Source organism: Lonchura striata, chromosome Z (assembly GCF_050655825.1).
Source record: "Lonchura striata isolate lonStrDom1 chromosome Z, ASM5065582v1, whole genome shotgun sequence".
Taxonomy (NCBI): Eukaryota; Metazoa; Chordata; class Aves; order Passeriformes; family Estrildidae; genus Lonchura; species Lonchura striata.
The window spans coordinates 51,779,030-51,794,838 of record NC_140740.1 but is presented as its reverse complement, the minus strand read 5'-3'; the positions used below and the strand labels follow the sequence as shown (position 1 = coordinate 51,794,838).

Below are 15,809 nucleotides of genomic sequence, written 5' to 3'. Positions count from 1 at the left end.
ATCTGTGGAAATCGTGGAAAGGAAAACAGGAAAAAAAGAAAGGAAAAGCTCTTGTTTTCTGAAGTGATTGTAACATTAACTCTGATGTGCCGCTGGTTGATACCGTTTGCCCACCTGCGTTTTGCGCGGGTTTTGTTGTTTTTTATGAACAAACCACGATGGACCACGATGACGATGGAATGGGGGTATCAGTGTAGCTACAGGAGTGGGGGCTGCTCCCTCCCGTGGGACAGCGCCGGGACGGGCTGCCTGTGCTCGGCGGGCGCGGGCGGCTGGACAGCTCTCCGGGTCCCGGGCGGGGCCGGCGGCCGAGGGGAGACGGAGCACTCAGCCCCCCGGCCCCGCTCGGCCGGCGGCCCCGCCTCGGGCGCACCGACGTCAGCGCACGTCAGGGCCGAGCCCCTCGCCCTCCCTCCGCCCGCGGCTCCGCCGTCCCGCCGCTCCTGCTCCCCGCGTCCCGCGTTGGGCTCCCGCAGCCGCCGCCCCAGCCCGGCCCGGCCCCCAGCCCGCTCTGCTCCCCGACAGGCGCGCAGCACGAAGATGGCGGCGTTCAAATTCCTCCTCCTCGGCCGCCGCATCCTCCTTCCCGCCTCACGCAGGGCTGAGGTAAGGGCGAGGGGCGGCGGGGAGGGCGGGTCCGAGCCCCTCCGCCTCGCCCTGCCCGCCGGGTGACCTTGGCGGGGCCGCCGCTCGCAGCCGCCCGCCCGGGGCTCGGCGCGGGTAGCGGGCCCCGGGCGGGCGGCCGCCCTGCGCCCGCGGGGAAGCGAGGGCTTTGTTCGCGAGGTTTGTCCCGCGGGCGCAGGCCCGGCCCGGCCGCGGGTGGGGATGCGGTGACCTTGAGAGGCTGGCAAGAAGGGTTGGCTTTGAGGTTTTTTGGTTTTGTTTCTATATTTAATTTATTGTTATTAATTTAGATCCCCATCAGTTCAGAAGGCAGCACGGTTACAGTGTGTTACTGTGTATTCCCGTGTTGCTCTCACCGCCTCCTCCCCCGGAGGCGGGCAGCAGGTGCGCACAGCTCGCTGGCAGCCCCGCCATCTACTGCTAGCCATAAACGTGTGCTGTGCAGCCGTGCAGCCCCCTTCCTGTGGGAAGCTTCTGCGAAATCTCACGGATTTAATTGTTTCCAGCCCACATGTAACCATAGCAAAAAATAACGTAAAAATAACGTTTCTTGAGCTAGAAGCGTTTCTGTGGCTTTTCTTAATTTATTTTATTTGAAAAAGCTCACCTTCTCATGTCTGTGTTTACTACTCCTGATATCTTTATGAACAAATCTTAGCATTTTCTGGTTTTGTTTTACTATGTAATATTTTTCCTTTTCCAGATAATTAAAATCTGTTGATTATTCTAGGAAGGAGCTCATCTGTCCCCATGTTACTTCCTTAAACCTACCAGAATTGCTGCCAGTTCCTAAGGTCCTAGCTTGCTGCTTCAGTGTGCAGGAAAGCATGGGTGATCCCCGATGCCTCAGGTCCCTGAAAGCCCATTGCTCTCAAACAATGGGGTGGGTAGGAAAGGGACAAGGAGAGGAACATATTTAGGATAGAGGAGCAGATACACTCTTTAGAGACATCCAACCTGCGAATGCACTCTTGTGTAACACATGCTTCTCTGTTCATCACTGTTGCACACAATTGGGAAGATTAAAGAAAAGGTACCACATGGCCTCTGAAATACTTTCCTATGCATGGGTACAGGGACACAGCAGAGGCCTGGCTTCCTTCCAGCCCTGGCCCTCAAGCCCTCTTGCAGCCCTGTTCTACTGTGATTCCCAAAGCTGCCAGCACTTAATATACCTCTGGACTTGCTCTGACAGGTCCTTGTCCTTCTTATTCAGAGGAGCCCAGGGCTGGATGCAGTTCTCCAGGTGGGTCTCAGCAGAGCAGAGCAGAGGGGCAGAATCCCCTCCCTCCCCTGCTGCCCACGGGGCTCTGGATGCAGCGCAGGACACATTTGGCTCTCTGGGCTATGAGTGCCCATGGCTGGGGCATGTGTAGCCTCTCACCCACCAGCAGCACCAGTTAGTCAATGAGTCCCTCTCCCAGTCTGTACAGGCCTGGGGTTTTCCTGATGCAGGTGCTGCACCAGCATTTGGCCTTGTGGAGCTCTTTAAGATTCCCATGGACATGCTTCTTGAGCTTGTCCAGGTCCCTCTGGATGGCATTGTGTCCCTTAGGGTTATCAGCTGCACTGGTTAGCTTGGTGTCACCTGCAAGCTGGCTGAGTGTGGAGTTGATCTCTCTTTGTCATTGATGAAGATATTAAGTGGTTTTGGTCCCGGCACGAACCCCTGAGGAGCATAAATATCCATCAGGACTCTGAGCCTTTGGCCACTCCCCTCTGGATGTGGCCATCCAACCAATTCTTCATCCACCAAATCCATGCAATCAAATCCATCTCTCTCCAAATTGGAGGCAAGGATGTTGTAGGGGACGGTGTCAAAGGCTGTATAGAAGTGCAGATGAATCCATAGCCCTTCCCTTGTCCACTGATGTGGTCACTCCATCACAGAAGGAGTATGATCAGGCAGGGCTTGCCCTCAGTGAAGCTGTGCTGGCTGTCCTGAATCACCTTCCTGTCCTTCTGTGCCTTTTAGCACAGCTTCCAGGAGGAACTGTGCCATGGCTTTCCCAGACACAAAGGTGAGGTTGACAGATTGGTAGTCCTGGGGTCCTCCTTTTTTTTACCCTTTTTTAAGGGTAAAGTCTCAAGAGCCTGCACCTGACTCCATGACTTTTTGAGTACCATGGATCAGTGGAGAAACATTCATGGTATAATTTGACATGCAGAAGGCTGTTGCAGTTTTTCTCACATTACATTGTTTCTTATGACCCACATACTGATTTTTTTATTGAGACCATCAAAGCAGAGGAACATCAGGGTCTCCACTGGGAAGGAGGTAAGCTTCCATTCAGAAGGGTTTTCTTAATATTCAGTATAAACTCTTGCAGCTTTAATTATAAAAGAGAACAGCTTGTAATACTGAAAATGAGCCAAAATTTGTTGCCCTGGTTGTAACTCTAGGTAACTCTTAAGGTAACTCTTCAGGGAAGAATTTGACTATTGTCCTCAAAATGTGTAGATGACCTTGTTTATTTATTAATTTTTCTCACTCTTTCACAATATAATTTTTTTTTACTCCTGCTATCAAGCTAGAACTTGAAACACCAGTAAGTAGTACTTTAGCTTCCAGATTTTCTGAATTTACTGAGACTGTTTCAACACTGTGACTTAGGTGTCAATTTTTCTTCTGGTGTCTGAACAAATACTTGAGTAGTATTAATGCATGGTATTAGGTCCAGGTTTGGGGGTGGGATTTATATTGATTTCTCTATTGCCCTCCATATTTCATACATTTCTTGGAGTCTCCTTGATTTTGGGCTGTTCTTCCAGAACATATGGATCTCTAAGATTGCAGAAGGAATCTGGGGGAGGGTTCACTCTGTGGAAGGGGTCCCTGCTTACCATAATGCCAGTACAATGTTGTCATTCCTATTGTTCCCTGACTTCCACTCAGATGTTGTGATGGTGTTGTATTTCTTTCAGCAGTTTCTGTTTATGTTTAGTGTCTGGATGTCTTTGAAGCTCATGTAGCAATATACAGGTTTAAGGAGTCTGCAGATGGCTCCAACTTGTGCTGAGGAATTGCATTTGTCAATCTCTTCTCAAAAAGGAACAATTTGTCAGTAATTCGGGATGGAATTCTCTTGTTTTGGAGACCTATACTTTACTTCCCTCCCTCCTCACCTCTGCGATCCCTTCCCCCATACCCCCCCTTAGTATTTACAGAAGCAGTATCTGTTTCTATCTGTTTCGCCCTTATCTTGCCAGAGGCATAATCTTCATTACAAAGCTACTGTATAATGTTTTTTGTTCATTCTCTTGTTTCTTTTATTGTTGTTGCAGATCTGTGGATGCCATTTTTCTACTAGCTGTCATCTCAACACCAAATTTTACTCTGATCCTGTTGAAGCTGTGAAAGATATACCCAATGGGGCAACTATACTTGTTGGTGGTAAATATTTAAATTCTTTATGGTTGCAATCATGTTATGTTAACGAGATGCTTTTTACTCATTTACCTTGTTTCTTTTACTATTAACTAATTTGAGAATCCAAGGAATTGCATGATTTTTTAAACAAGTGGTTTCCTACTCTGCTCATGAGGGGCTTACTCTTTCAGTGAGAAAGTCCAGGTTGTGTTATAGAGAAGGGCAAAAAGACTCAGAAAAATAGTTTTTTTTCCTCCACTAGCAAAAACTGGACTCTATTTAGTTGAATCCAGAAAATAAGCTTGGGAATTTTCAAAATAGCATTGTTATTTCATAAACCATGTTATTTAACATGGTTTCACGTTGTCATTTCACATGGTTTGATTATTTTGTTTGCATTTTCTATATCCTTTGTCTGCCTAGTCTTTGGGTCTCTGTGACCTTCAACAAACTGCCTAACCTGTTTCTGAGTTAGGACACGAAGATAATACTTATCTATGTAACACTTAATGCTTATGTGTAGTATTTCCAGAAGAGTCAAGAAGTTGCATCATACTAACTTTCACTATGACTTACACTTTTAGATATTCAAGACGCTTTCCACAATTTAATGCTGTGCAATCTGCATTTAAAAAAAAAGTGTTCCTTAGGTTGTTTTAGTATTGCAGAATAATGAATGTAACATTGTAAAGCACTTCAATGGCGATATATAAGAAGGCAGAATTCCTTCTGCAGGAATTTTGTTTGTTTTTGTTGTTGTTAATTCATGAAGAAAAGAAGATTTGAGGCCAAGATAGGTTGGCCTTGAAGATCTTAGGGGTCTTTTAGAATCTAATTGATTCCATGATCCTGTGAAAAGGTAGTGCTTGTAATGTGACGTGTTATTTCATTTTAGATGTACTGGACCCTTGCATAATAGATGGGAGTGTGAGGCTCTTGTGCCTTGGTGGAGATGTGGAGATCTAGATTACTTGTGATTCCAGGCAGATATCCTCCCAAGGGTGTTCAGACTCATAGAGTTTTATCATGTAATTACACAGGCAAAGCTATGTGGTGTGCAGCAAAGATAGGAAGGTTAAATGGGTAGAAAGGGAAGGAGGAATAATGTGTACAGAGTTGAGGACACACATAGAGCCATGGCCCTGGAGCACTTCCCTAAAGGCCCACTCTGATGGGTAAAGAGCTTTCTCCACACTAGGAAGTGTCTGGAGAGTGGGAGAGTCCAGTACTAGAGTCTTTCTGGAAATGTGGATTTATTTGGTTGACTAAGGAGCTTCTCAGAAAAGCTTTTTAATTTCCATACTTCTGAACATTCTGTATTCTTTCAAACACTTGTTTTACATAATCAATTTTTTTAAATTTTGTGTAGGTTTTGGATTGTGTGGGATTCCTGAAAACCTCATTGGGGGTTTACTGAAGACTGGCGTAAAGGGAATAACAGCAGTCAGTAACAATGCAGGGTAGGTATTCATATGTCTGTGGTTTAATAAGTAGAGCCTAAAAATTCCAATTATGTGAAAAATTTTATATATATGAAAAAAAAATCTTTATTTTCACCATCATAATTTTATATTAACCAGACAGCATGGTTTGAAAGTGTTACTTTTGGAAGGAGCCAAGGAAGCTTGGAACTATATGTATACTTAAATTTGTCAGGGACCAATTGTCATGGTGTAGAGTTGCAGTTATATTACTATAAGTATTTATATTTAAATCTGTGTATATTTAACTGGTTGACTGTAACTGGAAAGTCTAGCTGAGAAGCTTTAAATCTAGTATCAGTGATTTTGTGTGTATGTTTTTTTGTGAAGTTCCAAATAGGGATGTATTTTTTAAACTCAGTTTGGTGCTTTCTGACCCTCTTACTGTATTTGTTACTTTAAAAAAAAACTCAAAGGAACACAAAAACAGCAGAGAATATCTATGATGAATGAATGTAGAGTTCTTTAATGGGTCTTCAGATTTTTGATTTTTTTTTTTTTAATGTTTCCCCCCTTAAGAAATTCATGTGGAGCTGAAATTGAGAATAATTCTTCCATGCATAACCTCTCATCTTCTCATTCAGGCTAATTTTTACACAAGATGTTCATTGTAGTAAGCTCCACAATACCTAATGATTTCCATATAGAGAAATAACTACAACCACTTCTGTTGAAATGCATTGATGAAAATATAAGTGAAATTAAATAAAAATATTAATATGTAAAATATTAATTGCACATTCATTTGATAACAAATGATTTGTATTGGTATTTGGTACATACACTGTCAAACTTAAGCTCCTTAGAATCTTGTGGGAAACAATTTCTGCTGGATGATAAAAAGGAGAAAAACAAAGAGAAATAATTTTAAATGGAAAGATCGAGCACTAGAGTAGAGATCATTAACTTTCCTCATGATCTTATTTTTGAATACCATACATATATTTGCATATAGAGAGATTGCACAGATGTTCCTGAAGAGGAGGTGAAACTCTGAATATGAGAAAAAGTAGAAAGAGGAGCACTGTGGAATAGGATGAAAAGGAAGACATTTTGTATTGCATTCTGAATATAGTTACTGATGTTATAGGTTAGAATTAATTTATGTTGAAATAATACTAACCTTCCTGAAAGTTCCTTGGGATTTGAGGCGGAAGTGATTTCTGTAAAACTATTGGCTGTTGGCAGGAAAGCAAAATTTAATTCCTGTTCTCTTGAAACTAGTTTTGTATGAACATTCATGAAAATCTGGAGTTCCTCGCAGAACAGTGTAACAATTTGAAAATGCTCAAGGGCATCTAGAGTTTTTTCTAAAAGTCTAGTTTGTAAAAATACAAGTTTTATTCATCTGTTGAACAGTCCGATTTATTTTGAAATATAATTAATAATAAAATAACTGCTTAATCTATCTTTGCATTTACTCTACTCTACTCCTACTATGTGGAACTTAGCCTGCTATGGTATGGTAGTGTTTGGGAAACCAGGTTAAAACACAGCTGTTATCATAAATAAAGTCAGAATTCTCATCACAGCAATTGATACCATTTCTAATCTTCTAATTAGCCTGTAAAAAAGGCATGCTTTTCTAATACCATGCATCTTCTTAGCATCTTCTAATACCATGTCCAAAAGTTTAGTGGTTTTATCAAATATTGGAACACTAATAAATGCTTTTATGACTGAAGTAGCACAGCAATCATATACCAGTTGTATTCAAAGGGTCAATTGTTCCTGTAATGTTGAGGTGTCAGGCATTTTGTGGAATGAGTAATTTGGCACTTTCAAATTGCCATTTGGTTTAGTGTGCTTTTCTTTGGTGACCTTGTGTTGCAGTTGATGCCTGGCTGTGTTTCAGTTTGTTGACTGCAGCTGCTTTCTTTTCTCCAGCTCTTCCAGCATGTAGGAGGTAGTTGGTTGTGGTCAGGTTTTTTTGTCCTGCGGGGGTTAGCAGGCAGCTTGTAATTGGAGCAGGGAAGGAGCCAAGTGCACAGACAGACAGCCTATTCTGGAGAGCAGTGCAGCTACATGGATTAAGTTACATGCCTTTCAATATGTGAGAACCACGGAATGTTACAGAGCTGTCTGTTTATACCTAAAATAGCAGCAACAGAGACAGCTATTCACTTATATCTAAGGGAAAGCAGTAATTAGGAAGTTCTGAAGTGTTGGCAGCTTTTCTAGCTGGAAGCAAGGTTCAGCAGAGCCTAGAAATGCTTGGCAGTGTCAGGAAACGACTTTAAAGGAGTAGGATGTTCACAGTTCACATCCTACTTACTGTTCTGTGCTGCAGTGTAATTGGGAGAAGATTCCTCCTGCAAAAACTTGTTCAAATGATGTAATTGCTGGCAAGTGAAGTCCTGTTTTTTGGCCTATTTAAGGCTTTTCAATGACAGGTTGTACAGTAGTGTATGGGGTGCTGTCACACTGCGCAGTTTACTGTCTGCTGCTGCACATTGTGCTTGTGCTCATGCTGTGTGCTAGCCAGTCAAACAGCGCCTTTAAGAGCAGTTACTCTTTTGCCAAGCCAAACAAGGCAAAGTGTTTGAAAGTAAAGTAGTTCAAATATCCAGTACCTCTGGTATTTACACAACTTGCTGCAGGGGAAACTGAAGCTTGTGAACCAGGGCAATCGTGCGAGATAACTGCAATAGATAGGTGTGCTTCTAAAATGCATCCTCTCACACTTTCTCCTATAAATTGTTGTGCTTATATTTTTCATCCTGTAAATACTTTATTTATGCTGTGTTTTTGTAAGCCCTTTAAATTGAGAGTATTCCATTTTAGTAGACTACCAAAATCCATTTTATTGCAGATTTTCTTCATTCCTGTTTTGATTTGTTCCACATTCACTAGTATTAAAATTAATAAAAATATATTAAAATAGTAAGTAAATGAAAGTGAATTAATGCATAAATAAATAAATTTTAAAAATCTTGTTTTATACATTGGTTCAGTAAATTCCCAACATAGCTGTGATTAGTATATAGTACCTTTTTGGCTGTTTTCTCCTCCCCGTGTAATGTCTTGTTGCATTCTGATTTAAAGTTACTTGGAACTTGTGACTTGGATGTATTGGCTCAACTTATGCTAAGACTTTCCTGATGCAGGTTACCTGTTGTTTCAGGACCTGCGTTGCAACAAAAACTATCAACATAGCCAAATATTTAAAATGAAAGTTAAAAAATGTGCATGAAATTATTATTTTTCATTAATTGTGCTTAATAAAATGGATAAATAATTTTGGTTATAGTCACATACTGAAATCAGCATTTTCATTGTACTTGCCACCTATGAATAGGCTGAATTTTGCAGACTGAAAATGAAGCCCATTATTTGTGATAACTGTGTGTAAGGTTTGATTTTTTTATCAGGTTTTGATTTTGTCTTATTTTGAGACTTACAAATGCATCCTTTTTGAATGCAGTAGTGTTGGACAAAAGGTTTTCACTTACACTAAAAATAGAGAAGTCACAAGTTAAGATCATAATTCCTTATCACCTGGACGATCATCTGAAAGGAGATTGACAACATCTGTCAGATTTTCACTGGTTCAGACTGTGTTCTTATAAGGCATTATCAGCTTCTTGAACCTTTGGAACCTTTGGTCTCTGTATTCTTTCTGAAGGTCTCTTAATTTACAATGTTATATATTAGGAAGGGAAAGATGACTTTGAGATAAGTACTTGCACTTTTGAGCATGATGCCTGAGTGCCATTACTTAGCCCTGTTAAGCATAATACTCTTGTTTTCTTAATAGGCTGGGCTATTTGTGGTTCCCAAATCCCCAAAAGGCAGTGCTCCATGGAATCAGATGCAGTGGTAAACTTACTGCACCCCATATTCTAAAGCACAAAATATATCTTTATATTCTTCACAATTAAATAATTTGGATTTAAGACAGGTTGGATAAATGTTCTGTAAGTTAAAATTTAAGGTTATCTCATATTTCAGGCATTGCTTTGAATTATATTTTTCTGTTAAAACCAGAATGTTCTGCCATCTTTGCTATGGATTGCCTGGTTTTACTTGCATGTAACTCATGTGGCTTAATTCCATTGTTATTCTTGCTAATATGTATCTGTCTATCTGTCTGTCTACCTATCTGTCTATATATTACTTCCTATTGGTTATTAAAAACATATTCAAATGTATATCTGTATATAAAAAAATACCATCGTGTGGAAAATTGTGTTTTAAATTCACAGAAGGTTGTGAAGTTTTTCCATACAGTATTAAGTATTGAGTGGTTTTAGTAGAACAAATTAGATAATCTCTTGGTTCAGAAAGTGAAATGTAACTGAAAATGTCTGAGGAACAGGCAAGGAGGCTTGTGTGTACACAGAGATGGGATCAAGGTGATGCTCAGAGTGTCTTATGCTGTGTGTGTCATTTCTGTCTATTCATAAGAAATTCTTCAAATATCCCAAATTAAATATATTTTCAGAAATGAAAATCAAGGCCACCAGTGACTCTTACCTCTCTTGGTAGAGAGAGAAAAGTGTAGTTATGTAAAATCCTACACATGACAAATTGCCAAAATCAGGAGACTATGTATTTTCAGTGAATTTGACTATTTGAATTTGATTTTTTAAAAATTGTCTGCATTCTTTATAAAGAATCTAATCAGATACTTTATTACAGCTCTTAAATTGCTGACACTGTTTGAACTGCAAATCCCTGAAAATCTGCCTAGGTCATCTGGCTAATTTTAGTGTGGAGGTGATTTAGGATTTTGGCAGTGCAAGTTGTACTAACTTTGTACTACGTGGAACTATTGAGAAATCAGCTATGGAGATAACTTTCTGGTTGTAATGACAAATGAGAAAAAAATAGATATAGAACTCAGCATGGTTGAGGAATTGGTTATAGAAATGACAATGGATGTTAACCTATCTTTTAGCTAGGTGACTTTTGAAATGTGATAAATTTATGATGATATTTAAATATTTATCAGATTACTTCTATACGATATACCTTCTTTGTGAAGGAAAAATATGGTACATTTTAGGCATTCTGAATAGTTGTTTTGCTTGTTATTATAAAAGCACAGTACATAATTTCACAGCAGAAAGGAATGTGGAGAGAGGAGACTGCTGCTGATGTAACCATGCAATGTACAGTATTTCTCCTCTTCAGAAATTATCTGTCTCGTATGGACTTGGCCTATATACGTGTACCCATCACTGTCACAGGGGAAGAGCATAATTTTTGGAGGAGGATGGTGGAGGAACAATACTGCCATTTTGCTGTGAGACTCAGGATGAAGTAATGAGAGCAGAGAGGACAGAGTTCCCATGATAGAGAGGAAGGTTCAGGAACGCCAGTTTGCACACAGGGCTTTGTGATTTTCCACAATCTCCCTCCCTCCCTCTCTCCCTCCCTCCCTCCCTCCCTCCCTCCTACCTTCTCATTGTCTACTGAACAAGGCTGCCATGGCATATGGCAGCACCTGTACTTCTCTCTTCCTTCTCTTTTTTCAGTCTACAGAGAGCTTCTTTTTTCTTTCTTCAGAGAGCTTCATCCTCTCTCTTCTGCTTTGCATTTAGAAATTTGCAATCAGACATATGGGAAAATATCCTAGGAAAAGAAGGTGCCTGAAGACAGTGTCAAGATGTTTGGCTAAAGACAGAAAACAGCAAGGCCAATAAGCTTTATACCTCTGAATAATTTACCTTTCTGTAAGCTAAATCTGTTAGTTAACTCCTGTTAAGTCCTATTCCTCAGTTTGTTCTCATTCTTGGTACCCTTCGGGAAGTGAGGGACAGAGAAGGAGAAGCCCAGTATTGTCTGAGCTGGCTCTTTAGTAACCTTACAGACGGGGAAATTATTGTGGGACATAGTGTCATTGTTATGAGCCAGCTGTAAGACTGGGGATGATGAGCTATAAAGAACTGTTATGTGATTGTCTACATTAATTTTGCCCTGGGTGTGTGTGCCTGCACTTTTGTTCAGTGTCTTCCAGCAAACACCATCTAGTAGGCATTTATTCATTTTCTGCATAAAGGCCTTTAAGGATCTTTGTAGTGCTGCCAGGATTATATTTTATTTTTGTAGACCTAAGAATGTGTGTCCCTAAGAACTCAAGTGGTACCTCTATCCACATAACTTTCATGTCGGTAAAGTTTAATGCTATAGTCAGGCACCCTGTGAACCTGAAAGCTTAAGTTTCTGCTACTAAGAAATGCCACTCAGGTAGTGATTGATGCATTCCTTTTAGTTGGCAAGCATATCTGGTCTTCCTTAGGAATTGTGGATCTGTCAGAAGGCATAGTTTCATGTAACTGGGAGCAAATCCTCATGAAGACTGAAAAGCTGATGTTGCAAATAAAATCAGCCTCTCATCTTTTACATGGAGAATGTCAGAGGAAATTGTTTCCTTTCTTCACCCCTAGCCTATTGCCAAGAAAATTTCTAGCTCTGGAACAGGTCCATCATGCTTCATTATGTAACACTTGGAGCTGATGAATACCTAAAAAGACTGCTTGTCTATCTCCAGAAGCTGACTGGTGTCTTAACAGAAAATGTTTTCTAGGAGTAGAACCAACCATTTATGTACCTTTTTTTGCAGCAACAGCTAGATGCAGAAAATTTAGTTTCTGCCTGAGGAGGAACCTTGCCCCAGGATTCTTAATGCATGCTTTTCCTTCTCAACCTAGTCTTCAGGGGTTGGTGTAGTTTTACTCTCCGATCCTTCCAGTCCCCAAATTATGAGAGGAGGGGGTGTGTCATATTAGCCTTGATCAACATGTTTTAATTCTCCAAAACTCAAGATATTAATTTTAATATTTCATAACTAATAATTTCTGGTCATGTGTAATGTCCCAGGATTTTTCTGCGTAAGAATGCAAATTTCTATTTCCTGCTTCATCAGGCTGTGTAGGGCTTATTGGTGTGTGAGGCTTTTTATCAGTTTGGAAACTTAGGTAATCTCGTCTTCCATGTGATGCTGTAGAATGTGTTACTCTTGAGACACCAAAGAAGAAGGGCTGAGAACAGCAGATTATTGTTTATCTGCAATGAAATACAAACATGTTTCCTTTGACTACTTCCAGTACACTGGAGATGTGTGAGCTAGGTCTGTCTGGGAGTCGTATTTGATGAATTTTTTAAATTAGAAAAGGCAGACATAGTTTTTGACAGGAAGTTTATGTAGATCCAAGAGGGACAAAACAACTGGAATCAATGTGTTGATAATCAGATTAAGTTTTCTTGTCTATATCAATAGTTTGGTATAACTTGGGTCACTGACATCCTTGATGAATGCCTAGTTCTCTTTTCCTGTATGCATTTAATGTATTCTGTTGATTCATTTTTCATACAGAATGGGCAAACTTCTAGAAATCCAAACATATCTGAAGGTAAAAGAATGCATTCAGTATCTAGCAGTAATGTGTACTTTCCCTTTTCTGACTGCACTGATAACAGCTGTGTTAACTTTTGCCACACCTTCTTCCTTCCTATCTAGGGCAGTGTATTTTTATTGCATTTACCTTTGTTTTAATTTGTAAAGGACTGAATCCATCTTTTGAAATAGGTGTATGGGGTGTATTCTTTTCATGAACTCAGTAAAGGTTCTTTTTTTTTGCTTTCTATGGTTGCTGTTTGATAGGTGGAGTGTTTGCCTGCAAGGCATATTTTTATAGGTAACATTTTGAGGGTAAACATAATTAAAGGTGAAATGTTCAAATAGCTCTTGTGCTCACAACAACACAATCAAGAAAGCAGCAAAGGCAAGCAAGGGAGAACTAACAACTTAAAATTGCCATAGAACTCCTATATTGAGAGAAGTATCCATAAACCAGAGGGGTTTTGAAAGTTGTATCTTGGATAAAGATGTCACATGAAAATCAAAGGGTAGGGAAAATAGGAGTAAGAACAGTGTTTTCTGTGTGAAATGGGTGTTTCTTGGGACACTGACATATAAGAGAAAAACATAGGAAACATAAAATATGCTGAAGTGCTTAAAATGGGTTTTTGAAGGGACATGAAAACCGATGCATGTGAAAGCAAAAGGGTTATTTTAGCTGGAAGCTGAATACTGATTGCACCTTCAAAAAAGAAGGATGGTAATGTATTTTCTTTCAAGAAATGTACATCTAAAAAAATCTCTATATGAGTAATGGCAACAGGATTGTGTGCTGCTGCTCTGAAGATTAAATGTTTGTGGGAGTGGAAATTATTTTGTATTACCAGGCAGGCAGAGCCTCCTAGTGCGTGGCTTTTGAAAGGTGAAATTCCTGTTTTCATTGTGCTAGGGAAATAATATTTAGATTACATTCTTGTATGCTCAGTAACAGATCATCACAGCAATTTTGCTTTTCAACAAATTGGCTACATTTGAGGAAAAGAGAAAAAAAGAGTGACTTAAGAAGTGAAGAACAGCTTGGCATGAGTGTGACAGAATAACTTCGTACAACTTTCTGCTTAATTTCTTCGTAACTACTGAGTTTAATTTGATAGAAGATACCTCATAGTATTAGATCAGGGAATCACGTGTATCCACATGGAATCCTGCAGGATGATATGCAAAATCCTGTTCAGGACAATATGCTTCAGTAGCTGCTTCTGAGGATATAGGAGGAAGAATAATGGATCTTAGTGAAATGAAGGAGAAATTCCTTTAACCATTACAAATCTGCTCCTGACCCTCTGTTTCCATCCTTTCTTACATCAATGCACACAATATTTCATAGTCTTCATGCAGAAGTTTATTTTTCTATTTGGTAACTTCCAAGTCTTGTAATGATAAGAGCAGTGTTAACCACCTGAATGGTACACAGAGATTGCAAACTCTGGCTTGCAAGCAGTTCAAGAAGCTTCCTGTTGTTCTTGCACTAGAAAGCACTAGTACAGTTTTGTTTAAATTCTGCACTTTTGCCACACAGTGCCATAGTTACACCAACCCGTTTAACAGCCATCAGATGTTGACTGGTCTTTTACATTCGTTTACTGCCTTTTATAATGAGTTTGATGGTTTTTATGTGAGAGGAATTGTCCTGCTTTGAATTAATCTATACAGGAAATTCTGGCTTTTTCTTCTTTTTTGTAATCTCTTTTACCCACAAAACTTGTCTTTCTTCTCTATTCTTAGCTCTTCTAGTTTCAAAATGGAGGTTTTTTTTTTCTTGTGAGGATTTAGAAACACGAGTTGTTTCTAGGCAACATACAGTTCAGTCCCAAGGCTTTTGCACCAAAACATTTTGGAAGTTGCATCATGATTAGGTTTTTAACTTTTTTTTATAACCTGTCAGAGTTGGAGAGTGGAGCAAGCTTTTATAATAAATCACATTCTTTTGTATCTAGATAACATAGAATAAATTCAGAGAACCAGGTCAGAGAGGTTTGTTTCACTTCCTCTCATCCAGTTTCCAAAGTGCTCAAGTATGCACTGAAGTGGGCCACCTCCTAAAAATAGTCCTAAGCTTAAAATAGTGCTCAAGATGCATACAGTTGCAAAGGCATGTCTGTCCATACAGCTCTCAGAGTATTGTGATGGGAGAGGAAGAGCTGTGCTGGTCCTGCTCAGTCATCCCCTCTCCCTTCACCTGCAGCACTGAGGCCTGTGGCTGGCAAGCATTTCCACTTTTGTATTTGAAAATGAATACTGCATAATAGTAAAGTTTTTTAATCTGGTTTTTCTTTGGACGTCTTCTTCAGGAAGGGTGTTTTCAACAGAATTCCTATATTTTAAGCACATATGTGTTAATTACAAAGTGCTGAATGATTGATATCTTAAATATTATTTTAATATTTTTCTGTATTTCTTATCCTGAATTGTCAAGCCATTGTGTGGATAATTTAGTCATATTGAATTGAGCCAACTCATGGCAGATATACATCTTTTTTTGTGAGGTAATTCTGCATCATAGCATCTTTTTTCTAGAGGGACTGAGTTCTCTGCTTTTATAATGCAGAGACCAACATAAATGTGGAGGAGCTTCACACACATGTACCAGTCTTCTGGCATCCTGCATAATGTGCTAGAAAAGTGAAAAAAACATGTATCTATAATGTCATCTATGTTTATTTCCATATTTGTATGTTAACCTCATATTTCCTTGGATTGAATTTTTTACAGAGAAACCTTGGTTGCAGGAACTCCTGAAAAATGTTTCTAATCCAGTAGTACACAATATAGCATACAAACATAATGAAGGATATCAGGATTTTAGAAGCACTGGCACAAGAAAAATGTTGTCTTACATCTCTGGCATTCAGTTTCAGTTGACATAGACAAGAAAATCTTGTTTGTAGTGCCAAAATCTTTTGTTGGAGTAGGCAGTTATTTAGTAAAAGATTTAATTATTTACTATTATAAGAAAATTTAAATACAA

The 15,809-nt window shown here is 39.6% G+C and overlaps 1 protein-coding gene across 1 annotated transcript in view; it reads left to right on the top strand.

The window, feature by feature from the left end:
- The first annotated feature begins 371 nt into the window (after positions 1-371).
- Positions 372-15,809, top strand: part of OXCT1 (3-oxoacid CoA-transferase 1) — a 77,868-nt gene continuing 62,430 nt past the window's right edge. The window contains exons 1-3 of the mRNA XM_021551419.4: positions 372-606; positions 3,910-4,018; positions 5,364-5,454. Coding sequence (XP_021407094.2) covers positions 541-606; positions 3,910-4,018; positions 5,364-5,454 — 266 coding nt within the window. The 5' untranslated portion in view covers positions 372-540. The remainder of the gene's footprint in view (positions 607-3,909; positions 4,019-5,363; positions 5,455-15,809) is intronic.